At 58.8% G+C, this 27,817-nt stretch overlaps 1 protein-coding gene and 1 pseudogene across 1 annotated transcript; one reads left to right on the forward strand and one right to left on the reverse strand.

The window, feature by feature from the left end:
* The window catches only part of LOC138102326 (zinc finger protein 850-like), a 1,260,715-nt pseudogene that overhangs the window by 802,579 nt on the left and 430,319 nt on the right, over positions 1-27,817 (reverse strand).
* LOC138102318 (zinc finger protein 551-like) lies at positions 21,864-27,795 on the forward strand. Its single transcript, XM_069000012.1, has 3 exons — positions 21,864-22,043; positions 22,230-23,381; positions 27,782-27,795. Exons 1-3 carry the CDS (start codon positions 21,902-21,904, stop codon positions 27,793-27,795), a joined length of 1,308 nt encoding a protein of 435 aa, XP_068856113.1. The 5' UTR covers positions 21,864-21,901.

Below are 27,817 nucleotides of genomic sequence, written 5' to 3' on the forward strand. Positions count from 1 at the left end.
CTGCCTAACCCTCCCCTTAATTCCCTGCTGGATGCAGCAGCTGATTTTATCCTCTCTACCCGATCATCCCATCCAGCATCACATTTGGAATGTGCACACAACAAGTGTTGCTGTTTCAGTTCAAGAATCCACATACTCCCTGTCCATGTAGCAGCAATGGGGCTAAAGCCAATCTGCTCTGTAAGGTCATTTTAGCTGTGGCTGGCAATTGTTCCTTTATTTCAGCAAACCCCAAAGGAGCTGCATTCACTGAAGTTTCCATCTGCAGAGCCCAATGGTGTGTGGCTGGTCTGTTCCTAAAGGCAGATCTCTGTGGAGCAGAGATGGATTCTAAAATCCATCCCGCTGTAGTTCCCGCACTGGGATGTTTCCAAGTTCCGTCCCCTTTAACCTTTCCCCACAGTCGGGTTCCCGGTGGTGACTCCTTGCACAAGGGACGGAACGTTAATACCCCCAGTGTCCATGGTGCTCCTGATTCTCCCAGGGCCAAACGTCTGCTCCAAATTCCATCACTTCCCACCCATCCTGGGGCTCTTGAGGATCTGACCGTATCCTGCTGACACTCTGTGCCTCTCCAAGGCTCATTGTTTGTTGGCTGAGCCCCGGTGCCACTGAGAAAGGCAGAATCATTTCTACAAACACAACCCAGCCTCAGAGCCTGGGCCACAGCCAGGAGCCGCTGGACCTCAGGATTCCAAACAGCTCAAGTGTCTGTCCCAGGGCAATCCCACTTTTCCTTTGTCCTGGGATCCTTTGGCCTTGACCTTGTTCAATCAGGATATTTTATACCCACCTGTAAGGGGTCCTGTGGGAGGCCTGGGCTCCCTTCCCAGCCCAGACACCCCAGAACGGGCTGGAAACATTCCCATTGTCCTGTCTGAGGGTGATTCCATACTGCTGGAATTTGACAGCCCCAGGGGGTATCAGTGCAATCTGTCAGCTGATCAATATTTCCTGAGGTAATTTCCTGACCCGGTTTGGAAATGTTACAATTCTCAGCAGGATTGTTCTGATGTGTCCATGGTAAGGAATATTCTCCTTCCATCCCTGTCCAGGTGCCCTGGGTGCTATTTCCTTCCCACAAGTGTTCCCAGATTTTTGTCAAATTGCTGACTTCAGCTCCCCACGGAACTGGATTTTCTGCACAGGTTGGTGTTGGCAAACAAGCTGTTACAGGGGTCACATTCTGTCATCTGCCAACACCTTGCACTGACTTTGAAAACCGCATTTCCCTTCCCAGAAGTCAGGAACATCATTTTTATTATTATTATAAATACACAATTATTGATCACCTTCATCCAGATCCAATAAATAGTATCCCCTTAGAAAATCCTATTCAATACCTAAAACAATAGGATTGATGTAAAACCCCAAACTCCACGGTGTCAGTCAGTCTTGTTTCTGCTGTGTTTAATGTGTGCTCGCTGGTTTTACCCACATGTGATGAACCCCGAGTTTGATTCCTTCGACCTTGAGTGCAGGGTAGGTTACCAGGAGGACTTGAGATGGTCCCTTCCACTTTGGCTGGATTGTTCCAAAATTCCAGGTTCTGATGCACACCGCATCTCCTGGTTGGAAAGGATGTACAGGCGAGTCCAGCCCCAATGATCTGTTGAGAACCATGCACCTTTTAAGGCTTACAAGAGTTAGTCCCAGTGCTATTAAATATTCATTTCAGCAAAACTTCTGAGCCTTCCCTTGTCTTGTTGGTGCCATATGGGAAAGCTTCTGGCCATCCAGAAAAAGGATCCACCAATACCAAAATGTGCCAGTCCCCCTTCTGCCGGGGCAGTTCTGCAAAATCAGTTGGCCAAAATCACCTGGTGATTCCCATTTAACGAGCCCTGGAGGCAGCCTTCTTCCTTCAAAACCAATCACATCTTTCTCAACAACTGATCTATTATTTTTTGCCATTTTTGTGCTTACTGGATGCCTTTGTAAACTGGCCACCATGTTCTCCATTTCCTCATGTGTTTCCTGATGTTTGAGTTCCGTTGATTTCTGTCTTTTGATTTTCTTCCTTTCATTTTTATTATCTTTTTGCTTGCTTGCTTTCCTTCTTCATTCTTTATGCTTTTTTCTTTCAATTCTTTTTTTTTTCTTGTTGCTTTCTTCTTCCTCCTTTTTTTCCATTTTTCTCCGTGGTTTCACATGATTGAGTCTTTCTTTCTTTCTCACTCTCTTTCATTTGCCTTTTTCTTTTTGACTTCAAACTCTTGAATCCTTTTTTCTTTCTTTCTTCATTTTTAAATCTTATTTCTCCCTTTTTTCTATTTTTTGTTGATTTCTTTATTATTTTTCTTTTATTTTTTCTTATGTCTTTTTTTCTTTCTTTTTATCTTTCCTCTTATTTCTTTCTTCTTTTTTTTTTTTTCTTTTTCTTTTATTTTTTTGTTGGTTTCATGCTATTTAGTCTTGCTTTCTTTCTTCTGATTTTTCATCACTTTCATTTTCTTGCTGATATCTGTCTTTTGATTTTCTTCCTTTCCTCTTTCTTTCTTTCATTTTTATTTTCTTTTTGATTGCTTTCTTAATTTTTATATGTTTTTTCTTTTGTATTCTTGTTTGTTGCTTTCTTTCTTTTTTTTTTCTTCTATTCTACGTTTCTTTCCTTCCTCCTTTCCTTGTTGCTTTCGGTCTTCTTTCTTTTCTTTCTTTCTTTCTTTTCTTTCTTTCTTTTCTTTTTCCTTCCTTCCTTCCTTCCTTCCTTCCTTCCTTCCTTCCTTCCTTCCTTCCTTCCTTCCTTCCTTCCTTCCTTCCTTCCTTCCTTCCTTCCTTCCTTCCTTCCTTCCTTCCTTCCTTCCTTCCTTCCTTCCCTCCCAAGCTGCTTCTCACCCCACTGAAGGGTTGCAAAGAAGCCAGATGCCCTCCTAATTGGGGTCCTCTCACCCTCCCAAAATTTGGGGACTTCACCTCATCCCCCCAAGTTGCGGGGGGTTTACGGCACCTTCCCCAAATTCACTGCAACCTCCCAGAAGCCACTTAGAGGCCCCAAATATGTCAAAAAGCACCAGGAGCCTCCCCAAAAGCAGCTCCTGCTTTCCCTTCCTAAAGTGCCCCACTCCAAATGGCAAAACAACCCCATCCCTCCCACACTCCATCCTAACCCAAAATATTACCCCATCCCATCCCATCCCATCCCATCCCATCCCATCCCATCCCATCCCATCCCATCCCATCCCATCCCATCGCATCCCCATCCCACCCCATCCCATCCCACCCCATCCCATCCCATCCCATCCCATCCCATCCCATCCCATCCCATCCCATCCCATCCCATCCCATCCCATCCCATCCCATCCCATCCCATCCCATCGCATCCCCATCCCACCCCATCCCATCCCATCCCACCCCATCCCATCCCATCCCATCCCACCCCACCCCATCCCATCCCATCTCACCCCACCTCATCCCATCCCACCCCACCTCATCCCATCCCATCCCATCCCATCCCATCCCATCCCCATCCCATCCCATCCCATCCCATCCCACCCCATCCCATCCCATCCCACCCCACCTCATCCCATCCCATCCCATCCCATCCCATCCCATCCCATCCCATCCCATCCCATCCCATCCCATCCCATCCCATCCCATCCCATCCCATCCCATCCCACCCCTCCTGGACACCAATTTCCCTTCTGTGGCTCCTGACTCCCCACAGCCGGGCCTTGGGGCTGACGGATCGAGCCATTTGGGGCTGCCATCGACACATTGGGGCTGGCATTGAGTTTATTGGAGGCACCCGCTCAATCCCTCCATCCCAAATGGGAGCTTGGAACCTCTCCTCAGCCCTTGCTGTGCCCATGGGCTCACCTCAAGTCCCAAAATGACAGCCAGGGCCCCACAGCCCATTCAGAACCTCTCAACATTGCCAGAAACAGCAGCATCCTTCCCAAAATGGGCTCCCCGGCTCCCTGACAATAGGTCCCCCTTCCAAGTACCAGAGCCCCCCTCTCAGAACCCCTCTGAAGCATTGGGGGGACCCCAAAACTGCCTCAGGAATGGGACATACCCTGACATCCCTTCAGGAATGGGGGATACCCCAGAACCCACTCAGCAACGGGGTCCCCCCGGCCTCATCATGCGCAGCCTTCAGCTGGCTCAGCCAGAGCCCATCCCGCCCTCAGCAGCCCCAGCCCAGCCCAGCCCTCCTGGGCAGGAAGCCCCAATGGCCGAGCCGGCCTGGGACACTTGCAGGGATGCGGGGGCAGCCGCAGCTTCTGGGGCCAGCCTGTGCCAGGCCCTGAGCGCCCTGCCAGGGAACCATTGCTGCCCCACATCCCATCTCAGCCTGCCCTCGGGCAGCGGGAAGCCGTTCCCTGGGGCCCGGCCCCGCAGGCCCTTGGCAAGAGTCTCTCTCCGCCAGCAATTGCTGCTCCTCCCTGCTGCGGGGCCCGAGCTGCAAGTTGATTTTCTGCCGCTGGCCCCGGCCCAGCCCCGAGCCAGGGCCAGCACCTTGCAAGAACTGCCCCCAGCAGAGCTGTTCCCTCCTGCAGTAGTTACACCTGCACACCCACAGCGCCTGAGACTGCAAGCAATGAGCATTCCCTGGGCACATGTGCAGCCCAAGCAGCTCGAGGACAGCCTTGCAGCAGGACTGCTCTCAGCTGAGCCAAAAAGGCCCCTCTGGCAGCTGCAGGGCCATTGCAAAGGGCAAGGGCCAGAGCCTGGGCCCACGGGGGAGGAAAGGGCTCTGAATTCCCCTGCCCTGGCACCTCAACCCTGTTCCCAGGCTGCTTCCCACACAGGATTCCTCTGGAGGGCTGCGGAAAGCTGAGAGGCAGCTCTGGCTTCTCCACTTTCCCTGTGCTAAAGCTGCCTGGCAGAAGAAATGGAGGGACAGCTCTGGTGGCACAATCCCTCCCGGCCCAGGGCACAGCGCTGGGAAGGTCTTTCCGTGCCGAGGCTTTGCTGCGGCCAAGGAAAGCTCCTGGCTCAGGGTCACCTTTCCTGCGGGGCCAGACCCCCCGAGTGGCCCAGCAGCAGCAGAGAATTCCAGCACAGCCCCGGCACGGGCAGGGCGGCCCTGGGCGGGCTGCGGGAGCCGGCAGCGCCTGAGCTCAGAGCAGCTGAGCCCGGGGGCTCTTGGCCAAGGCCGAGGCCCAGCGAGCATTTCTCAGGTCGCAGGGCGGCCTGGAAAGGTGCTGGGGGGGATCATTCACCCCCCAGTGCGGTCCCAGTGGCTCCCAGGATTTCCATGTCCGTGCTCCCAGCGCTGCTCCCAGCCCTGATCCGTGGGGATGGGAATGTCCCGCTCCCTTCCCGGGGCAGGCTCACACCTGAGCCAGGTGTGCAGGGCAGGACCTTGCCCTGAGCCCAAGCCCTGTCTCCCCTGCAGGATCTGCTTCCCATCGGCCTCTTCCTCCTGCGGCCCCAAGCCCAGCTCGGTGCTGAACGAAGGGCGCTGGGCCGGGGTCATCCCCCGGCGGGGGCTGCGCACCCCCTCTGCCCCCTCCCCAAATTCCCTCCCGGGGCAGCAGGGGCTGGGGCAGGAGCCCTGTGGGCAGGGAAAAGGGGGTGACACCGGGATGGGGGGGTCACACACGCTCTGAGGGGACACACACGGCCCCTGGGGACCCCCCTCACCTTCTCCTGCAGTGCCAGGAGGATGAACCCCAACATGGAACCCCCGACCCCTGGCAGCATTTTGGGGGGTGGGTCCAGTGGCGGCTTTGTGGCTCTGGCGAGGTCACATCTGCCCTAAAACCCCCTCCCAGCCCCACAGACACTCCCGGACACCTCCAACTGCCCCACAGCTCCTGGCCAGGAACCTCCCCAACCACTACCTGCATCATAAATGACCCCAAGAACCACAAAATTCTCTCCAAGACACACGGCCCAGCCAGGATCACCAAAACTCTCTCAGAGACCACCCTAAAAGGCCCCTCCAAGCACCACAAATGCCCTCAAGAGCCACAAAAGCCCCTCCCAGTCCCCCAAGGAGCCCCCAGACCCCCTCCCACCCCCCATGGCACCGACCAGGACAGGCTGGGGGACAGGAACATCCACAGCCCTGAGCAGCTCAGGCACTTCAGCAGCGATTTGGGCACTTTGGAGGTCACACGCCAAAGGGGGAGACCCAGGCCAGGGACTGGGACAGACAACCAGAATTCCTGATGAATAGGTGGGCTCAGGTGGACACGTTCTGCCAGCACAACTGTGAGATTGTGGCCCCAATCAGCCTGGCTTCGTGGCTTCACAACACTCAGATCCTCCCGAATATTCCCCTGAACCCCAAATTCAACCCCAAATTCGGGTAAAATGGTGCCGCTTTAGATCTCTTTGTTTAATTTCTTTATTTCTACCCCAATTTTGGTTGTTTCAGTGGGATTAACACAGAAATTACTTAGGTTGCAGAAGATCTCCAAGATCATCCAGGGTTGCTTGATACCACCAGAAAAAACAATTGGACAGAGCAGATGAAAATTTTAGGGTGTAAAGGTAAAAAATCAGCTCTTCCCAATGAATTTCCAATGTTGATCTGAGTCCCGATGGATGTTCCTGCCCCTGCGTTCACCCAGGTGCCTACAGGGATCCAGGAGAAAGTGGAGAGCACCAGCCAGAGGTCTTCCCAACAGAGATCACAGGGAATGTGGGTCACCACGGCTCTGCCAAACGTGGCTCCTCTGATGGGGGATGGAGCTGGAGCAGAGGACAAAGCTCTTCCCACAGTCGGGGCACTCGCAGGGCTTCCCTTAGCGGTGCCTCCGTTGGTGTCTGGTCAAGTGAGAGCTCGTGGAGAAGCTCTTCCCACACTGGGGACACTCGTAGGGCCTCTCCCCGGTGTGGAGGCGCCGGTGGGTGATGAGGGTGGAGTTGTACCTGAAGCCCTTCCTGCAGTCAGGGCAGCGGAAGGGCCTCTCATCCGTGTGAATCCGCTCGTGCAGGAGGAGATGGGAGCTGCTCTGAAACCTCTTCCCACACTCAGGACACTCGTAGGGCCTCTCCCCGGTGTGGATGCGCCGGTGGCGGATCAGGTGGGAGCTGTGGCTGAAGCTCTTCCCACATTCCCCACACTCGTAGGGCCTCTCCCCAGTGTGACTCCTTTGATGGACAATCAGGTTGGAGCTCTGTCTGAAGCTCTTCCCACATGCCCCACACTCATAGGGCCTCTCCCCAGTGTGGATCCTCTGGTGCTCCATCAGGCTGCAGATCCGGCTGAAGCTCTTCCCACATTCCCCACACTCATAGGGCCTCTCCCCAGTGTGGATCCTCTGGTGGTTGATCAGGTGGGAGCTCCGCCTGAAGCTCCTCCCACATTCCCCACATGTGTGGGGCTTCTCCCCATCGTGAAGCTGCTCATGAACCACCAGCTCTGACCTCTGGCTGGATCTCCGGCCGCCCTCCCGGCACAGGGTGGGTCTTTCCTCCTCAGGGCACCCTGGGCTGCGTTTGCAGCCCCTCCTCCTGCGGGATCTCTGGGGCTTTTCCTCCCCATTGGATTCCTGCTCCGTGGAGCCGCTCAAAACGGCCTCTTCCACCAGGTTCTGCCCTGGGGATTTGTCCTCCCTGGGCTCCGTCCTCAGCTCCTTGTCTGCGGGAGGAAGGACAAGGAGAGGATGGGATTTGCCTCCGTGCCACAGGGAAGGGGAAGGAGATCCCCCCAGTCCGTCCCCGGCAGGACGGCGTCGGCAGCGGGGCTGTCCTGCAGCCGGGGGCGATGCTGGGCTGGGAGATGGAGCAGGAGAGAGGGGGAAAGGGGCACTGACTTCCTCCTCACCTGCCTGGGGGTCCTGGGGCATCTTCCTCTTCCTCGCAGCCTCCTCCTCCATCTGGCCAAGGGTTGGGAATGGGAAATCCTGGTTTGGGGAGAAACAAGGGATGAGTGTGTTGGGTTGGGCCTTCCTCCTGCCCAAGGCCACCTCTAGAAGTCACCGGGTACCTGGTGTCCATAAAACCAACAAAAAACCAAGAGTGACTCCAAAAAAAGCCTCCAGGAGTTCCCCCTTTCCAGTCTCCTCACTTTGGGGTTCTGGGGGTCCCCCTTGTCAGGGCTGCTGGGGGTCCCATGGGTCCTGGGGATCCTCCTCTCTGGGGTCCTGCTTAGGGATGCTGGGGGGTTTTGGGGGTCCCACAGGTCCCTTTTTTCCTGATTCTGCTTTGGCTCCCAGAGGTCCCAGGGTCCCCTCTTCAGCCTCCCTCCACTCCAGGCACTTGGGGCTCCCCCCTCTCCTCACTGCCCCTTTTAGGGCTGAGGGGTCCCAACCCCACCTCATCTCCAGGCCCCCCCACCTTTCCAGGATCTTGGGGGTCCCCCAGCTCTGGTATCGTCCCTCTCTGCTCTCCCCACTCCAGGGGTCCTGTGTTCCAGCCCCCAGCTCTCCTGGGGATCCCCAAAGCCAATGTCCAACCCCGCCAGGACCGGGCAATCCTCACATGGACCTCCCAAGACCCCCAAGGGGCAATTATGGCTCAGCTTTGGAGTCCTGCAAGATCCACATATCCCCTCTGGCCCAAAAAATCCCTCCCAGGGACATGCAAGGACATCTGGGGCTCGATTCCAGAATCTGCAAGCTCCAAACACCCCTCCAAAAAAACCCCTCCTGGTGACCCCCCGATAGATTTGGGGTGAGCTCCCCCTCCCCGCTCACCTGCAGGATGGGGGGGAAGATGCTACCGGGGCTGGGGGTGCTGCGGACACAGTGGGCGGGCGGTGGAACCTCGTGGTTCTCCAGCTCCTCCTCCTCCTCTCTCCCTCCTCTTCCTCCCGCTCCTCCTCCACTCCCACCCTGCCCCCCCTTTCCCACCCCCTCTGCCCCACGGCTGCCGCAGCACCGGCTGCTGTGTGGGGGGAGCCCCCGATCAGCCCAGGGATGGACAGGGGGGTTGGGGACCCCCCCAGTGCGGATCCCTCCCTTCCCCAGAGCCCCAGGGAATCGCTCCAGGGCTCAGGTGCTGGGGGACAGGGCTGCACCCCCATGGAACCGCTCGTCTTCTGTCCCAACCCCACCTTTCCCTCCCCTCTCCTCCCCTTTCTCAGCGTTCCCCCAATCCACAGCCCCATTCCAGCTCAATTTGGGTGTCCCATCCCCATCCCGCTTTCTTTGGGGGTCCCAGCCCCCTCTTCCCCTCCTCCTTCTGCACCTTCCCCATCCCCAATCCCCACCACCCCTCCCCCGGCCTTGGTTTTGGGGGTTTCAGGCCCCTCCTGCTCACTTTGGGGGTTCCATTCCCCATTTCGCTCAATTTGGGGTCCCAGACCCGCCCCCCTTCTCACCGCTCCCCCCGCGCCCGGGGGGGCTCCCAGCACCACCAGTGCCACCAGTGCGGCCCCAGCTGCCCCCACACGCCCCATGCCCAGCGCCGGGCGCTGCCGACAGCCCCAAAGCAGCCGCGCTGTGCCCTGGGGGGTGCCCAGAGCGGCCCCGCCCCGCACGGCACTGGGAGCACCAGTCCGGACCAGTGCGGAGCGCGGGCGGGCGGCATCAGCCGTGCCCGGGCAGGGCCGGGCCCCGCGGGGCTCCCGCCCGCACTCGGCCCCCGCCGGGACAGCGCGGGGGGGCCCGGCCTGGCCGCCCCCACCTCCCCCTCCCCAAATTCCGCTCCGGGGGGCGCTGGGGGCGGGGGGGGCTCAGCTGGGGCCAGAGGTGCCGGAGCCATGTGTCCCCCGCTGCCAGCACCGCCCCCTCAGGATTAGGGGTGCCCCAAAACTCCCTCGGAGCTGGCGGATACCCCGCAGGCGAGCTGCCCCTCCCCGGTCACCTGCGGGATGGGGGGAGCGGTGTTCCCGAGGCCGAGAGCTGCGGACACAGAGAGCGATGGATGCACATGGAGGCTCCTCTTCCTTCCTCCTCTGTCCCGCCTCTTCCTCCCGCCCCTCCCCCTTTATCCCTCCTCTTCCTCCCGCTCCTGCTCCTCCAGCCGTCCTCCGTCCAGCAGCTCCGCTGCCGCCCCCAAACCTCGGGCTGGAGCGGGGGGTCTGGGACACAGCCCCGTGCTGGGGGGCAGAGCCGCTGCTGGGGCCATCGCTGTGTCCAGGGCATCCTTTGTGGCCCTCGTGCAGCTCCAGGCTCCCGAGGGCTCCCCGAGGCTTTCTGTGGCTGTCCCTGCTCCCCAAATCTGTCGCGTTTGATGCCCGAGCGCGGCAGCCCCGTGCCCTGGGGCAGCAGCCGGTGCCGGGACACAGCCCCGGGAGCTGCGCTAATGCCCGGCCGTGCCCAGGAGGGACTGAGGGGAGGGGACTTCATAAGGATCCCCCCTCTGCGCCCCTGGCTGCGCACGGAAAGGTTCTTTAGTGCATGGGAGCGATTTTCCGGGGTTTCTGGGCTCGGCGGGGCCGAGGCGGCGGCAGCGGGAGCCGCGGGGCCCGGCCCGTGGGGGCGGCCGGGCTGGAAAAGTGCGCGGGGCCCCAGCGCGGTGCCCGAGGGCTGAGCGGAGCTGACGGGAACAAGCCCCGGAACCCCCCGGTGCCCGAGGGCTGAGCGGAGCTGACGGGAACAAGCCCCGGAACCCCCCGGTGCCCGAGGGCTGAGCGGAGCTGACGGGAACAAGCCCCGGAACCCCCCGGTGCCCGAGGGCTGAGCGGAGCTGACGGGAACAAGCCCCGGAACCCCCCGGTGCCCGAGGGCTGAGCGGAGCTGACGGGAACACCCCGCTCGTCTCCGCCGCTCCAAGCCGCTTCCCCGGCTCCGGCTGCCGCCGCCGCCCGGCCCCGGCGCGGTCCCGCGGGGTCGCCGCTCTTGGCGCAGCTGGAGGGCTCGATCCGAGCCGCGCCCCGCCCGTCCCTCGCTGCGGCTCTTTCGGTCACACGGAGCGGCCGAGACCCCGCGCTGCTGCCCCGACGCTCCCTCGCTGCAGCTCTTTCAGTCGCTGCGCAGCCGCCACTCCCCGTGCACTTCTTCTAGAATTTATTATTCCATTCTCCTTCTTTTATTCCATTCGCACCTCCCATCCCACGCCCTCCGCTGCGGCTCTTTCAGCGCCGGGCTCCTCGCCGGTCTCTCAGTGCAGCTCCTTCAGTGTCACGGGCCGGCGGAGACGCCTCTCGGTGTGGCTCTTTGATCGGATTTCCTTCTTTTCTCACGGTTTTCTCTCGTTCCCAGCTCGCCCGTCCCGCCGAGCGGCTCCTTCAGGGGCCCGGGGCGGCACCGAGCCCTCGGGGCGGCTCCAAAGGGCCCCGCCCGCCGCCGCTGCCCGAGGCCTCCCCGCTGCTGCCGGGGATCGGACACCGCAGGCGGCCCCGGCCCCTTCCTCTTCTTCCTCTTCTTCCTCTTCTTCCTCTTCTTCCTCTTCTTCCTCTTCTTCCACTTCTTCCTCTTCTTCCTCTTCTTCCTCTTCTTCCTCTTCTTCCTCCTCGCTGCTGCTGGGATTCAGCCCCCGCTGCCGCCCGGCTCCTTCTGTCCATTATGACAATGTGGATCAAAGGAGACCATGGTGACACTGCGGAACCGCATGGAACCAAGGAGCCACTGTGACACAGTGGGGCCTCATGGAATCAAGGAGACCATTGTGACCCAGGTGTTGCATGTGAAGGCAAGGAGCCATTGTGCCACTTTGGGCTTCTTCCCTTGAGCTCTGCAGCTGGCTGTCCCAGCCCAGCGCACCATGTGCCACCTGCTCTCCTCAGGGCTCTGCCTGCACACAGGCCCAGGAGAAGTTTTCCTGTTTGCAAGGAAAGAATGGAAAAGCCTGAGCAGGTTTCCTAAACAACAAACCCCGCTCAGGAGCCACATGCTCAGTACAGGCTGCCTGGAACGATGGCCCCTTTCTACAAGGGTCAGTGTGAGCAGGAATGATCTCTGGGAGCAGAATTCTCGGAGTCTTTCCACTGAATTCTCTGTGCCTGTGTCTTGGGGTGACTTTAGGATGTGTATCCCCTATGGCTGCTCTATGCCCAGAAGTTAACTTGGTGCATTTCTGTGCCTTTCAACTGAGCCTGAGAGGGGGGAGAGGAAAAAAAACCGGACAAACTTCTCAGAGCGTTTGTTCAAGGACACACATACACACTCCTCTGCATCCTGCTTGCAGCAAGGGTGGAGGAAGCAACCTTCTTGCTTTTGAGCCAGTTTTCAGCTCCTTTTCTCTGCAGGGAGATGGAGAGTTGAACTTTGTTCTCCTGGGACTTTGGGGTTTTTTTTCCCTTCTTCTCTTCTTGACTGTTTCAACATCAGACCACACCGGGAGAATTTTCGCCCGAGGTGGGGGCCCTGAATGTGGGCCCATGGCCCAGCTCCAAGGTGGAGGAGAGAGACTACACCTCCAGAAGTGTTGGGGTTCCTCCCCTCTGCCATGAGGTCATGGGAGAGGGGACCCTGGGGTAGAGGCATGGCCAGGGCAGGGGGTCTCCCTGCTCCCTGCTCACATGTGCCCTAATCCTGTTCAGCACTGGTTATTTTGAGTTGCCCTGTGCCAGGAGGGCCCTGCTTGTCCCGGGATTGCTCAGTTCTTTGGCAGTGCCCCGCCCATGTGGCTGGAGAAGAAAGAGCTCTGAAACTTCTCTCAAGAATCGCTCCCTATTTCTTTCCACGGGCCTCGCTGTCTAGGGATGTTTCAGGAGACCCCACTGAAACACGGAAGGACTCTCCAAGTATCCCAGCTTTCTCTCCACAGCGAGAGGTTTGAATATTTAGCATTGTTATCCTTTTCCTGTGTGTTTGTTAAATAAAGAGTTTCTATCTCTTTCACTTTCTTCCGAGGAAAATTCTTTTTTCCCGAACCGGGTGGGGGAGGGCTGGGTGTAACCTGCCTTCTACCAGAGGATATTTTCCTCCACATTTGTCCAGACCGGCACAGCCTGTCCTTTCCCTGGGTGTCTGTTGCAGATGGAAGCTGCTGGTGCCATTGTCAGCTTGAAGCCCTCTTTTGATGCAAGCAGATGTTGCCAGCTGTGTTCAGCAGCTGTGGCTCAATGTTTCTGCAAAGCTTTTGTGTTCCTCATGGAACCAAGGAGCCTTTGTGACACTGCAGGGGCTGATGGCATCAAGGAGACAATTGTGACAGTACAGAACCTCCTAGAAACAAGGCTCCATTGTGACACCGTGGGGAATCAGGGAATCAAGGAGCCCATGGTGACACGGCCAGGCCGCATGGAACCAATGGTCCATTGTTACAGTGCGGATTCAAGAAGACCATGGTGACACCACGGAGCATCATGGAACCATAGTCCATTGTGACACAGCGGGGCCTCATGGAAACAAGGGCACCATTGTGGCAAAGCAGGGCCTAATGCAAGCATGGAGAGCATTGTGACACTAAGGAAACTCCTGGAACCAAGATGACCACTGGCACATCATGGAACCTCATGGAAGCAAGCCTCCATGATGACTTTGGAGGGCCTCATCGAGCACAGGATCCATTGTGACACAGCAGGACCTGGTGCAACCAAGGAGCCTTTGTGATACTCCAGATGCGCATGGAAGCCAGGGTGCACTGAGACACAGCGGGGCCTTGTTGGAACCAAAGACACCTCTGCAAAAAGCAGGCGAGCTCATAGAAGCAAGGAGTCCATTGTTACAACATAAAAGCTATGGAACCAAGGGACCATTGTGACACTGCGGGGCCTCATGGAACCAATTGTCCATGATGACAATGCGGATCAAAGGAGACCATGGTGACACTGCGGAACCGCATGGAACCAAGGAGCCACTGTGACACAGTGGGGCCTCATGGAATCAAGGAGCCATTGTGACCCAGGTGTTGCATGTGAAGGCAAGGAGCCATTGTGACTCTTTGGGCTTCTTCCCTTGAGCTCTGCAGCTGGCTGTCCCAGCCCAGCGCACCATGTGCCACCTGCTCTCCTCAGGGCTCTGCCTGCACACAGGCCCAGGAGAAGTTTTCCTGTTTGCAAGGAAAGAATGGAAAAGCCTGAGCAGGTTTCCTAAACAACAAACCCCGCTCAGGAGCCACATGCTCAGTACAGGCTGCCTGGAACGATGGCCCCTTTCTACAAGGGTCAGTGTGAGCAGGAATGATCTCTGGGAGCAGAATTCTCGGAGTCTTTCCACTGAATTCTCTGTGCCTGTGTCTTGGGGTGACTTTAGGATGTGTATCCCCTATGGCTGCTCTATGCCCAGAAGTTAACTTGGTGCATTTCTGTGCCTTTCAACTGAGCCTGAGAGGGGGGAGAGGAAAAAAAACCGGACAAACTTCTCAGAGCGTTTGTTCAAGGACACACATACACACTCCTCTGCATCCTGCTTGCAGCAAGGGTGGAGGAAGCAACCTTCTTGCTTTTGAGCCAGTTTTCAGCTCCTTTTCTCTGCAGGGAGATGGAGAGTTGAACTTTGTTCTCCTGGGACTTTGGGGGTTTTTTTCCCTTCTTCTCTTCTTGACTGTTTCAACATCAGACCACACCGGGAGAATTTTCGCCCGAGGTGGGGGCCCTGAATGTGGGCCCATGGCCCAGCTCCAAGGTGGAGGAGAGAGACTACACCTCCAGAAGTGTTGGGGTTCCTCCCCTCTGCCATGAGGTCATGGGAGAGGGGACCCTGGGGTAGAGGCATGGCCAGGGCAGGGGGTCTCCCTGCTCCCTGCTCACATGTTCCCTAATCCTGTTCAGCACTGGTTATTTTGTGTTGCCCTGTGCCAGGAGGGCCCTGCTTGTCCCGGGATTGCTCAGTTCTTTGGCAGTGCCCCGCCCATGTGGCTGGAGAAGAAAGAGCTCTGAAACTTCTCTCAAGAATCGCTCCCTATTTCTTTCCACGGGCCTCGCTGTCTGGGGATGTTTCAGGAGACCCCACTGAAACACGGAGGGACTCTCAAATTATCCCAGCTTTCTCTCCACAGCGAGAGGTTTTACTATTTAGCATTGTTATCCTTTTCCTGTGTGTTTGTTAAATAAACAGTTTCTATCTCTTTCACTTTCTTCCGAGGAAAATTCTTTTTTCCCGAACCTGGTGGGGGAGGGCTGGGTGTAACCTGCCTTCTACCAGAGGATATCTTCCTCCAAATTTGTCCAGACCGGCACAGCCTGTCCTTTCCCTGGGTGTCTGTTGCAGATGGAAGCTGCTGGTGCCATTGTCAGCTTGAAGCCCTCTTTTGATGCAAGCAGATGTTGCCAGCTGTGTTCAGCAGCTGTTGCTCAATGTTTCTGCAAAGCTTTTGTGTTCCTCATGGAACCAAGGAGCCTTTGTGACACTGCAGGGGCTGATGGCATCAAGGAGACAATTGTGACAGTACAGAACCTCCTAGAAACAAGGCTCCATTGTGACACCGTGGGGAATCAGGGAATCAAGGAGCCCATTGTGACACGGCCAGGCCGCATGGAACCAATGGTCCATTGTTACACTGCGGATTCAAGAAGGCCATGGTGACACCACGGAGCATCATGGAACCATAGTCCATTGTGACACAGCGGGGCCTCATGGAAACAAGGGGACCATTGTGGCAAAGCAGGGCCTAATGCAAGCATGGAGAGCATTGGGACATTGTGGGGAATCATGGAAGCATGGAGAGCATTGTGACACTAAGGAAACTCCGGGAACCAAGATGACCACTGGCACATCATGGAACCTCATGGAAGCAAGCCTCTATGATGACTTTGGAAGGCCTCATGGAGCACAGGATCCATTGTGACACAGCAGGACCTGGTGCAACCAAGGAGCCTTTGTGATACTCCAGATGCGCATGGAAGCCAGGGTGCACTGAGACACAGCAGGGCCTTGTTGGAACCAAAGACACCTCTGCAAAAAGCAGGCGAGCTCATAGAAGCAAGGAGTCCATTGTTACAACATAAAAGCTATGGAACCAAGGGACCATTGTGACACTGCGGGGCCTCATGGAACCAATTGTCCATGATGACAATGCGGATCAAAGGAGACCATGGTGACACTGCGGAACCGCATGGAACCAAGGAGCCATTGTGACACAGTGGGGCCTCATGGAATCAAGGAGACCATTGTGACCCAGGTGTTGCATGTGAAGGCAAGGAGCCATTGTGACACTTTGGGCTTCTTCCCTTGAGCTCTGCAGCTGGCTGTCCCAGCCCAGCGCACCATGTGCCACCTGCTCTCCTCAGGGCTCTGCCTGCACACAGGCCCAGGAGAAGTTTTCCTGTTTGCAAGGAAAGAATGGAAAAGCCTGAGCAGGTTTCCTAAACAACAAACCCCGCTCAGGAGCCACATGCTCAGTACAGGCTGCCTGGAACGATGGCCCCTTTCTACAAGGGTCAGTGTGAGCAGGAATGATCTCTGGGAGCAGAATTCTCGGAGTCTTTCCACTGAATTCTCTGTGCCTGTGTCTTGGGGTGACTTTAGGATGTGTATCCCCTATGGCTGCTCTATGCCCAGAAGTTAACTTGGTGCATTTCTGTGCCTTTCAACTGAGCCTGAGAGGGGGGAGAGGAAAAAAAACCGGACAAACTTCTCAGAGCGTTTGTTCAAGGACACACATACACACTCCTCTGCATCCTGCTTGCAGCAAGGGTGGAGGAAGCAACCTTCTTGCTTTTGAGCCAGTTTTCAGCTCCTTTTCTCTGCAGGGAGATGGAGAGTTGAACTTTGTTCTCCTGGGACTTTGGGGGTTTTTTTCCCTTCTTCTCTTCTTGACTGTTTCAACATCAGACCACACCGGGAGAATTTTCGCCCGAGGTGGGGGCCCTGAATGTGGGCCCATGGCCCAGCTCCAAGGTGGAGGAGAGAGACTACACCTCCAGAAGTGTTGGGGTTCCTCCCCTCTGCCATGAGGTCATGGGAGAGGGGACCCTGGGGTAGAGGCATGGCCAGGGCAGGGGGTCTCCCTGCTCCCTGCTCACATGTTCCCTAATCCTGTTCAGCACTGGTTATTTTGTGTTGCCCTGTGCCAGGAGGGCCCTGCTTGTCCCGGGATTGCTCAGTTCTTTGGCAGTGCCCCGCCCATGTGGCTGGAGAAGAAAGAGCTCTGAAACTTCTCTCAAGAATCGCTCCCTATTTCTTTCCACGGGCCTCGCTGTCTGGGGATGTTTCAGGAGACCCCACTGAAACACGGAGGGACTCTCAAATTATCCCAGCTTTCTCTCCACAGCGAGAGGTTTTACTATTTAGCATTGTTATCCTTTTCCTGTGTGTTTGTTAAATAAACAGTTTCTATCTCTTTCACTTTCTTCCGAGGAAAATTCTTTTTTCCCGAACCTGGTGGGGGAGGGCTGGGTGTAACCTGCCTTCTACCAGAGGATATCTTCCTCCACATTTGTCCAGACCGGCACAGCCTGTCCTTTCCCTGGGTGTCTGTTTCAGATGGAAGCTGCTGGTGCCATTCTCAGCTTGAAGCCCTCTTTTGATGCAAGCAGATGTTGCCAGCTGTGTTCAGCAGCTGTGGCTCAATGTTTCTGCAAAGCTTTTGTGTTCCTCATGGAACCAAGGAGCCTTTGTGACACTGCAGGGGCTGATGGCATCAAGGAGACAATTGTGACAGTACAGAACCTCCTAGAAACAAGGCTCCATTGTGACACCGTGGGGAATCATGGACTCAAGGAGCCCATTGTGACACGGCCAGGCCGCATGGAACCAATGGTCCATTGTTACACGGCGGATTCAAGAAGACCATGGTGACACCACGGAGCATCATGGAACCATACGTCCATTGTGACACAGCGGGGCCTCATGGAAACAAGGGGACCATTGTGGCAAAGCAGGGCCTAATGCAAGCATGGAGAGCATTGGGACATTGTGGGGAATCATGGAAGCATGGAGAGCATTGTGACACTAAGGAAACTCCGGGAACCAAGATGACCACTGGCACATCATGGAACCTCATGGAAGCAAGCCTCCATGATGACTTTGGAAGGCCTCATGGAGCACAGGATCCATTGTGACACAGCAGGACCTGGTGCAACCAAGGAGCCTTTGTGATACTCCAGATGCGCATGGAAGCCAGGGTGCACTGAGACACAGCGGGGCCTTGTGGGAACCAAAGACACCTCTGCAAAAAGCAGGCGAGCTCATAGAAGCAAGGAGTCCATTGTTACAACATAAAACCTATGGAACCAAGGGACCATTGTGACACTGCGGGGCCTCATGGAACCAATTGTCCATGATGACAATGCGCATCAAAGGAGACCATGGTGACACTGCGGAACCGCATGGAACCAAGGAGCCATTGTGACACAGTGGGGCCTCATGGAATCAAGGAGACCACTGTGACCCAGGTGTTGCATGTGAAGGCAAGGAGCCATTGTGCCACTTTGGGCTTCTTCCCTTGAGCTCTGCAGCTGGCTGTCCCAGCCCAGCGCACCATGTGCCACCTGCTCTCCTCAGGGCTCTGCCTGCACACAGGCCCAGGAGAAGTTTTCCTGTTTGCAAGGAAAGAATGGAAAAGCCTGAGCAGGTTTCCTAAACAACAAACCCCGCTCAGGAGCCACATGCTCAGTACAGGCTGCCTGGAACGATGGCCCCTTTCTACAAGGGTCAGTGTGAGCAGGAATGATCTCTGGGAGCAGAATTCTCGGAGTCTTTCCCATGGGGTCAGTCCCTGCCCTGGCCAGCGGGGGGTCCCTCCCATGGGGTCAGTCCCTGCCCTGGCCAGCGGGGGGTCCCTCCCCAGCCGTGCGGTCACTCCCCGGCCCTGCCCTGAGGCGCGGGGCAGTCGCGGGGCAGCCGCGCTCCGGCCCCGTCAGCTGCAGCGCCGCTTCGTGCCGGGCAGGAGCGGCAGAAGGAGCCGGGCGGCGGCGGGGGCTGAATCCCGGCAGCAGCGAGGAGGAAGAAGAGGAAGAAGAGGAAGAAGAGGAAGAAGAGGAAGAAGAGGAAGAGGAAGAAGAGGAAGAAGAGGAAGAAGAGGAAGAAGAGGAAGAAGAGGAAGAAGAGGAAGAAGAGGAAGGGGCCGGGGCCGCCTGCGGTGTCCGATCCCCGGCAGCAGCTGGGAGGCCTCGGGCAGCGGCGGCGGGCGGGGCCCTTTGGAGCCGCCCCGAGGGCTCGGTGCCGCCCCAGGCCCCTGAAGGAGCCGCTCGGCGGGACGGGCGAGCTGGGAACGAGAGAAAACCGTGAGAAAAGAAGAAAATCCGATCAAAGAGCCGCACCGAGAGGCGTCTCCGCCGGCCCGTGACACTGAAGGAGCTGCACTGAGAGACCGGCGAGGAGCCCGGCGCTGAAAGAGCCGCAGCGGAGGGCGTGGGATGGGAGGTGCGAATGGAATAAAAGAAGGAGAATGGAATAATAAATTCTAGAAGAAGTGCACGGGGAGTGGCGGCTGCGCAGCGACTGAAAGAGCTGCAGCGAGGGAGCGTCGGGGCAGCAGCGCGGGGTCTCGGCCGCTCCGTGTGACCGAAAGAGCCGCAGCGAGGGACGGGCGGGGCGCGGCTCGGATCGAGCCCTCCAGCTGCGCCAAGAGCGGCGACCCCGCGGGACCGCGCCGGGGCCGGGCGGCGGCGGCAGCCGGAGCCGGGGAAGCGGCTTGGAGCGGCGGAGACGAGCGGGGTGTTCCCGTCAGCTCCGCTCAGCCCTCGGGCACCGGGGGGTTCCGGGGCTTGTTCCCGTCAGCTCCGCTCAGCCCTCGGGCACCGCGCTGGGGCCCCGCGCACTTTTCCAGCCCGGCCGCCCCCACGGGCCGGGCCCCGCGGCTCCCGCTGCCGCCGCCTCGGCCCCGCCGAGCCCAGAAACCCCGGAAAATCGCTCCCATGCACTAAAGAACCTTTCCGTGCGCAGCCAGGGGCGCAGAGGGGGGATCCTTATGAAGTCCTCTCCCCTCAGTCCCTCCTGGGCACGGCCGGGCATTAGCGCAGCTCCCGGGGCTGTGTCCCGGCACCGGCTGCTGCCCCAGGGCACGGGGCTGCCGCGCTCGGGCATCAAACGCGACAGATTTGGGGAGCAGGGACAGCCACAGAAAGCCTCGGGGAGCCCTCGGGAGCCTGGAGCTGCACGAGGGCCACAAAGGATGCCCTGGACACAGCGATGGCCCCAGCAGCGGCTCTGCCCCCCAGCACGGGGCTGTGTCCCAGACCCCCCGCTCCAGCCCGAGGTCTGGGGGCGGCAGCGGAGCTGCTGGACGGAGGACGGCTGGAGGAGCAGGAGCGGGAGGAAGAGGAGGGATAAAGGGGGAGGGGCGGGAGGAAGAGGCGGGACAGAGGAGGAAGGAAGAGGAGCCTCCATGTGCATCCATCGCTCTCTGTGTCCGCAGCTCTCGGCCTCGGGAACACCGCTCCCCCCATCCCGCAGGTGACCGGGGAGGGGCAGCTCGCCTGCGGGGTATCCGCCAGCTCCGAGGGAGTTTTGGGGCACCCCTAATCCTGAGGGGGCGGTGCTGGCAGCGGGGGACACGTGGCTCCGGCACCTCTGGCCCCAGCTGAGCCCCCCCCGCCCCCAGCGCCCCCCGGAGCGGAATTTGGGGAGGGGGAGGTGGGGGCGGCCAGGCCGGGCCCCCCCGCGCTGTCCCGGCGGGGGCCGAGTGCGGGCGGGAGCCCCGCGGGGCCCGGCCCTGCCCGGGCACGGCTGATGCCGCCCGCCCGCGCTCCGCACTGGTCCGGACTGGTGCTCCCAGTGCCGTGCGGGGCGGGGCCGCTCTGGGGACCCCCCAGGGCACAGCGCGGCTGCTTTGGGGCTGTCGGCAGCGCCCGGCGCTGGGCATGGGGCGTGTGGGGGCAGCTGGGGCCGCACTGGTGGCACTGGTGGTGCTGGGAGCCCCCCCGGGCGCGGGGTGAGCGGTGAGAAGGGGGGCGGGTCTGGGACCCCAAATGGAGCGAAATGGGGAATGGAACCCCCAAAGGGAGCAGGAGGGGCCTGGAACCCCCAAAACCAAGGCCAGGGGAGAGGAGGTGGGGATTGGGGATGGGGAAGGTGCAGAAGGAGGAGGGGAAGAGGGGGCTGGGACCCCCAAAGAAAGCGGGATGGGGATGGGACACCCAAATTGAGCTGGAATGGGGCTGTGGATTGGGGGAACGCTGAGAAAGGGGAGGAGAGGGGAGGGAAAGGTGGGGTTGGGACAGAAGACGAGCGGTTCCATGGGGGTGCAGCCCTGTCCCCCAGCACCTGAGCCCTGGAGCGATTCCCTGGGGCTCTGGGGAAGGGAGGGATCCGCACTGGGGGGGTCCCCAACCCCCCTGTCCATCCCTGGGGCTGATCGGGGGCTCCCCCCACACAGCAGCCGGTGCTGCGGCAGCCATGGGACAGAGGGGGTGGGAAAGGGGGGTCAGAGTGGGAGTGGAGGAGGAGTGGGAGGAAGAGGAGGGAGAGAGGAGGAGGAGGAGCTGGAGAACCACGAGGTTCCACCGCCCGCCCACTGTGTCCGCAGCACCCCCAGCCCCGGTAGCATCTTCCCCCCATCCTGCAGGTGAGCGGGGAGGGGGAGCTCACCCCAAATCTATCGGGGGGTCAGCAGGAGGGGTTTTTTTGGAGGGGTGTTTGGAGCTTGCAGATTCTGGAATCGAGCCCTAGATGTCCTTGCATGTCCCTGGGAGGGATTTTTTGGGCCAGATGGGACATGTGGATCTTGCAGGACTCCAAAGCTGAGCCATAATTGCCCCTTGGGGGTCTTGGGAGGTCCATGTGAGGATCGCCCAGTACTGGCAGGGTGGGACACTGGGTTTGGGGATCCCCAGGAGAGCTGGGGGCTGGAACACGGGACGCCTGGAGTGGGGAGAGCAGAGAGGGACGATACCAGAGCTGGGGGACTCCCAAGAGCCTGGAGGGGTGGGGGGGCCTGGAGATGAGGTGGGGTTGGGATCTCTCAGCCCTAAAAGGGGCTGTGAGGAGAGGGGGGAGCCCCAAGTGCCTGGAGTGGAGGGAGGCTGAAGAGGGAGACCCTGGGACCTCTGGGAGCCAAAGCAGAATCAGGAAAAAAGGGACCTGTGGGACCCCCAAAACCCCCCAGCATCCCTAAGCAGGACCCCGGAGAGGGGGGATCCCCAGGACCCACGGGACCCCCAGCAGCCCTGACAAGGGGGACCCCCAGAACCCCAAAGTGAGGAGACTGGAAAGGGGGAGCTCCTGGAGCCGTTTTTAGGACTCACTGCCAATTTTTTGTTAGTTTTTGTGGACACCGGTGAGTTCCAGAGATGGACTTGGGCAGGAGGAAGCCCCAACCCAACACACTCATCTCTTGTTTCTCCCAGAATGAGGATTTCCCATTCCCAACCCTTGGCCAGGTGGAGGAGGAGGCTGTGAGGAAGAGGAAGATGCCTCGGGACCCCCAGGCAGGTGAGGAGGAAGTCAGTGCCCCTTTCCCCCTCTCTCCTGCTCCATCTCCCAGCCCAGCATCGCCCCCGGCTGCAGGACAACCCCGCTGCCGACGCCGTCCTGCCGGGGACGGACTGGGGGGATCTCCTTCCCCTTCCCTGTGGCACGGAGGCAAATCCCATCCTCTCCTTGTCCTTCCTCCCGCAGACAAGGAGCTGAGCACGGAGCCCAGGGAGGACAAATCCCCGCGGCAGAACCTGGTGGAAGAGGCCATTTTGAGCAGCTCCATGGCACAGGAATCCAACGGGGAGGAAAAGCCCTGGAGATCCCGCAGGAGGAGGGGCTTCAAACGCAGCCGAGGGTGCCCTGAGGAGGAAAGACCCACCCTGTGCTGGGAAGGCAGCCGGAGATCCAGCCAGAGGTCAGAGCTGGTGGTTCATGAGCAGCTTCACGATGGGGAGAAGCCCCACAAGTGTGGGGAATGTGGGAGGAGCTTCAGGCAGAGCTCCAACCTGATCAATCACCAGAGGATCCACACTGGGGAGAGGTCCTATGAGTGTGGGGAATGTGGGAAGAGCTTCAGGTGGAGCTCCAACCTTTTCAATCACCAGAGGATCCACACCGGGGAGAGGCCCTATGAGTGTGGGGCATGTGGGAAGAGCTTCAGGTGGAGCTCCCACCTGATCAACCACCAGAGGATCCACACCGGGGAGAGGCCCTATGAGTGTGGGGAATGTGGGAAGAGCTTCAGCCAGAGCTCCAGCCTGATCCGCCACCAGCGCATCCACACTGGGGAGAGGCCCTATGAGTGTCCTGAGTGTGAGAAGAGTTTTCAGACCAGCTCCAATCTCCTCCTGCACCAGCGGATTCACACGGATGAGAGGCCCTTCCGCTGCCCCGACTGCAGGAAGGGCTTCAAACAAAACTCCACCCTCATCACCCACCGGCGCATCCACACCAGGGAGAGGCCCTACGAGTGTCCCCAGTGTGGGAAGAGCTTCTCAAAGAGCTCCTCCTTCATCATCCACCAGTGCATCCACACTGGGGAGAGGCCCTATGAGTGTCCCGAGTGTGGGAAGAGGTTTCAGACCAGCTCCAGTCTCCTCCGGCACGAGCGGATTCACAGGGATGAGAGGCCCTTCCGCTGCCCCGACTGCAGGAAGGGATTCAAGCAAAACTCCACCCTCATCACCCACTGGCGCATCCACACCGGGGAGAGGCCCTACGAGTGTCCCCAGTGTGGGAAGAGCTTCTCAGACAGCTCTATACTTGACCAGACACCAACGGAGGCACCGCTAAGGGAAGCCCTGCGAGTGCCCCGACTGTGGGAAGAGCTTTGTCCTCTGCTCCAGCTCCATCTCCCATCAGGGGAGCCACGTTTGGCAGAGCCCTGGTGACCCACATTCCCTGTGATCCAGGTTGGGAAGACCCCTGGCTGGTGCTCTCCACGTTCTCCTGGATCCCTGTAGGCACCTGGGTGAACGCAGGGGCATGAACATCCATCGGGACTCAGATCGTCATTGGAAATTCATTGGGAAGAGCTGATTTTTTAACTTTACACCCCAAAATTTTCATCTGCTCTGTCCAATTGTTTTTTCTGGTGGTATCAAGCAACCCTGGATGACCTTGGAGATCTTCTGCAGCCTAAGTAATTTCTGTGTTAATCCCACTGAAACAACCAAAATTGGGGTAGAAATAAAGAAATTAAACAAAGAGATCTAAAGCGGCACCATTTTACTGGAATTTGGGGTTGAATTTGGGGTTCAGGGGAATATTCGGGAGGATCTGAGTGTTGTGGGGCTGTGAAGCCAGGCAGACTGGGGCCACAATCTTGTACTTGTGTTGTCAGAACGTGTCCACCTGAGCCCACCTATTCTACAGGAATTCTGGTTGTCTGTCCCAGTCCCTGCTCTGGGTCTCCCCCTTTGGGGTGTGACGTCCAAAGTGCCCAAATCGCTGCTGAAGTGCCTGAGCTGCTCAGGGCTGTGGATGTTCCTGTCCCCCAGCCTGTCCTGGTCGGTGCCATGGGGGCTGGGAGGGGGCCTGGGGGGCTCCTTAAGGGACTGGGAGGGGCTTTTGTGGCTCTTGAGGGCATTTGTGGTTCTTGGAGGGGCCTTTTAGGGTGGTCTCTGAGAGAGTTTTGGTGATCTTGGCTGGGCCGTGTGTCTTGGAGAGAATTTTGTGGTTCTTGGGGTCATTTATGATGCAGGGAGTGGTTGGGGGGTTCCTGGCCAGGAGCTGTGGGGTGGTTTGAGGGGTCTGGGAGTGGCTGTGGGGCTGGGAGGGGGTTTTAGGGCCTCTCCCCCAGACTCCAAAGCTGCCACCAGACCCCACCCCCAAGATGCTGCTGGGGATCGGGGATTCCATGTTGGGGTTCATCCTCCTGGCACTGCAGGAGAAGGTGAGGGGGGGTCCCCAGGGGCCGTGTGTGTCCCCCCAGAGCGTGTGTGACCCCCCCCATCCCGGTGTCACCCCCTTTTCCCTGCCCACAGGGCTCCTGAGCCAGCCCCTGCTGCCCCGGGAGGGAATTTGGGGAGGGGGCAGAGGGGGTGCGCAGCCCCCGCCGGGGGATGACCCCGGCCCAGCGCCCTTCGTTCAGCACCGAGCTGGGCTTGGGGCCGCAGGAGGAAGAGGCCGATGGGAAGCAGATCCTGCAGGGGGGACAGGGCTTGGGCTCAGGGCAAGGTCCTGCCCTGCACACCTGGCTCAGGTGTGAGCCTGCCCCGGGAAGGGAGCGGGACATTCCCATCCCCACGGATCAGGGCTGGCAGCAGCGCTGGGAGCACGGACATGGAAATCCTGGGAGCCACTGGGACCGCACTGGGGGGTGAATGATCCCCCCCAGCACCTTTCCAGGCCGCCCTGCGACCTGAGAAATGCTCGCTGGGCCTCGGCCTTGGCCAAGAGCCCCCGGGCTCAGCTGCTCTGAGCTCAGGCGCTGCCGGCTCCCGCAGCCCGCCCAGGGCCGCCCTGCCCGTGCCGGGGCTGTGCTGGAATTCTCTGCTGCTGCTGGGCCACTCGGGGGGTCTGGCCCCGCAGGAAAGGTGACCCTGAGCCAGGAGCTTTCCTTGGCCGCAGCAAAGCCTCGGCACGGAAAGACCTTCCCAGCGCTGTGCCCTGGGCCGGGAGGGATTGTGCCACCAGAGCTGTCCCTCCATTTCTTCTGCCAGGCAGCTTTAGCACAGGAAAAGTGGAGAAGCCAGAGCTGCCTCTCAGTTTTCCGCAGCCCTGCAGAGGAATCCTGTGTGGGAAGCAGCCTGGGAACAGGGTTTCTGTGCCAGGGCAGGGGAATTCAGAGCCCTTTCCTCCACCGTGGGCCCAGGCTCTGGCCCTTGCCCTTTGCAATGGCCCTGCAGCTGCCAGAGGGGCCTTTTTGGCTCAGCTGAGAGCAGTCCTGCTGCAAGGCTGTCCTCGAGCTGCTTGGGCTGCACATGTGCCCAGGGAATGCTCATTGCTTGCAGTCTCAGGCGCTGTGGGTGTGCAGGTGTAACTACTGCAGGAGGGAACAGCTCTGCTGGGGGCAGTTCTCTTTTTCTTGGTGGTTTTTCTGTTGAATGAACGTTCCCTGCCAGCTCCGGGCAGAGCTCTGTAGCTGTATGTGGCACTTGTCTGTGGCACTGTGGCTCAGGAGGTGGCCAAGGGGAGCTTGGCCGAGGTGTGGGCAGAGGAATGGCCATCAGGCCGGGCTGGGGGGTCAGCGGCCGGTCAGTTGCGTTGCGTGGCCGCGGCTCTGGACGCTTGTGTGGGAGCGTGTGCAGGGCTGGAAGGCTGGGGCTGCCGCCGCTGTGTCGCAGAGCCGGGAAGGCCGGGGCTGGCCCGGCCCTGGCCCGGCCCCGCCAGCTCTGCCAGCTGCCGGCGGGGACACAAAGGGCAGCTCCGAGCTGCGGCCGCTGCGCTGCGGCCGCACAAACGCAGCGCCCGCAGAGCTCCAGGGCAAGGTGCTGGCCCTGGCTCGGGGCTGGGCCGGGGCCAGCGGCAGAAAATCAACTTGCAGCTCGGGCCCCGCAGCAGGGAGGAGCAGCAATTGCTGGGGGAGAGAGACTCTTGCCAAGGGCCTGCGGGGCCGGGCCCCAGGGAACGGCTTCCCGCTGCCCGAGGGCAGGCTGAGATGGGATGTGGGGCAGCAATGGTTCCCTGGCAGGGCGCTCAGGGCCTGGCACAGGCTGGCCCCAGAAGCTGCGGCTGCCCCCGCATCCCTGCAAGTGTCCCAGGCCGGCTCGGCCATTGGGGCTTCCTGCCCAGGAGGGCTGGGCTGGGCTGGGGCTGCTGAGGGCGGGATGGGCTCTGGCTGAGCCAGCTGAAGGCTGCGCATGATGAGGCCGGGGGGACCCTCTTGCTGAGTGGGTTCTGGGCTATCCCCCATTCCTGAAGGGATGTCAGGGTATGTCCCGTTCCTGAGGCAGTTTTGGGGTCCCCCCAGTGCTTCGGAGGGGTTCTGAGAGGGGGGCTCTGGTACTTGGAAGGGGGACCTATTGTCAGGGATGTGGGGAGCCCATTTTGGGAAGGATGCTGCTGTTTCTGGCAATGTTGAGAGGTTCTGAATGGGCTGTGGGGCCCTGGCTCTCATTTTGGGACTTGAGGTGAGCCCATGGGCACAGCAAGGGCTGAGGAGAGGTTCCAAGCTCCCATTTGGGATGGAGGGATTGAGCGGGGGCCTCCAATAAACTCAATGCCAGCCCCAATGTGTCGATGGCAGCCCCAAATGGCTCGATCCGTCAGCCCCAAGGCCCGGCTGTGGGGGGTCAGGAGCCACAGAAGGGGAATTGGTGTCCAGGAGGGGTGGGATGGGATGGGATGGGATGGGATGGGATGGGATGGGATGGGATGGGATGGGATGGGATGGGATGGGATGGGATGGGATGAGGTGGGATGGGATGGGATGGGATGGGATGGGATGGGATGGGATGGGATGGGATGGGATGGGATGGGATGGGATGGGATGGGATGGGATGGGATGGGATGGGGATGGGATGCGGATGGGATGGGGATGGCATCGTTGGGGTGGGATGAAGTTTGGAAGGGATGGGGTGGTTTTGCCGCTTGGAGTGGGGCACTCCAGGGAGGAAAACCAGGAGCTGCTTTTGGGGAAGCTCCTGGTGCTTTTTGACAATTTTGGGGCCTCTAAGTGGCTTCTGGGAGGTTGCACTGAATTTGGGGCAGGTGCCATAAAACCTCTGCAATTTGTGGGACTGAGGCGAGGTCCCCACATTTTGAGAGGGTGAGAGGACCCCAACTGGGAGGGGATCCTGCTGCTTTGCACCCCTTCCATGGGGTGAGAAGTGGCTTTTTAGGGAAGGAAGGAATTCGGAAGGAAGGAAGGAATTCGGAAGGAAGGAATTCAGAAGGAAGGAAGGAATTCAGAAGGAAGGAAGGAATTCAGAAGGAAGGAAGGAAGGAAGGAAGGAAGGAAGGAAGGAAGGAAGGAAGGAAGGAAGGAAGGAAGGAAGGAAGGAATTCAGAAGGAAGGAAGGAAGGAAGGAAGGAAGGAAGGAAGGAAGGAAGGAAGGAAGGAAGGAAGGAAGGAAGGAAGGAAGGAAGGAAGGAAGGAAGGAAGGAAGGAAGGAAGGAAGGAAGGAGTGAAAACAATGTAAGTTCTGAATGAAACAAAAAAAATAACACAGTTGTAAATAACACAGTTGTCTTTTAAAAAATACCAATTCCCTCTGAATCCAAAGTTGCAGAAGACTTTTCACTCCACATTGGGGTTTTATCTCTCATACTTTTTCTGGTTCTTTTCTTTTTTCTCTTGTTTTTAATAGATAACACCTGCTAGGAAAGAAAGACTCCCAGGCAAA

The sequence above is a fragment of the Aphelocoma coerulescens genome, unplaced genomic scaffold (genome assembly GCF_041296385.1).
Source record: "Aphelocoma coerulescens isolate FSJ_1873_10779 unplaced genomic scaffold, UR_Acoe_1.0 HiC_scaffold_70, whole genome shotgun sequence".
Taxonomy (NCBI): domain Eukaryota; kingdom Metazoa; phylum Chordata; class Aves; order Passeriformes; family Corvidae; genus Aphelocoma; species Aphelocoma coerulescens.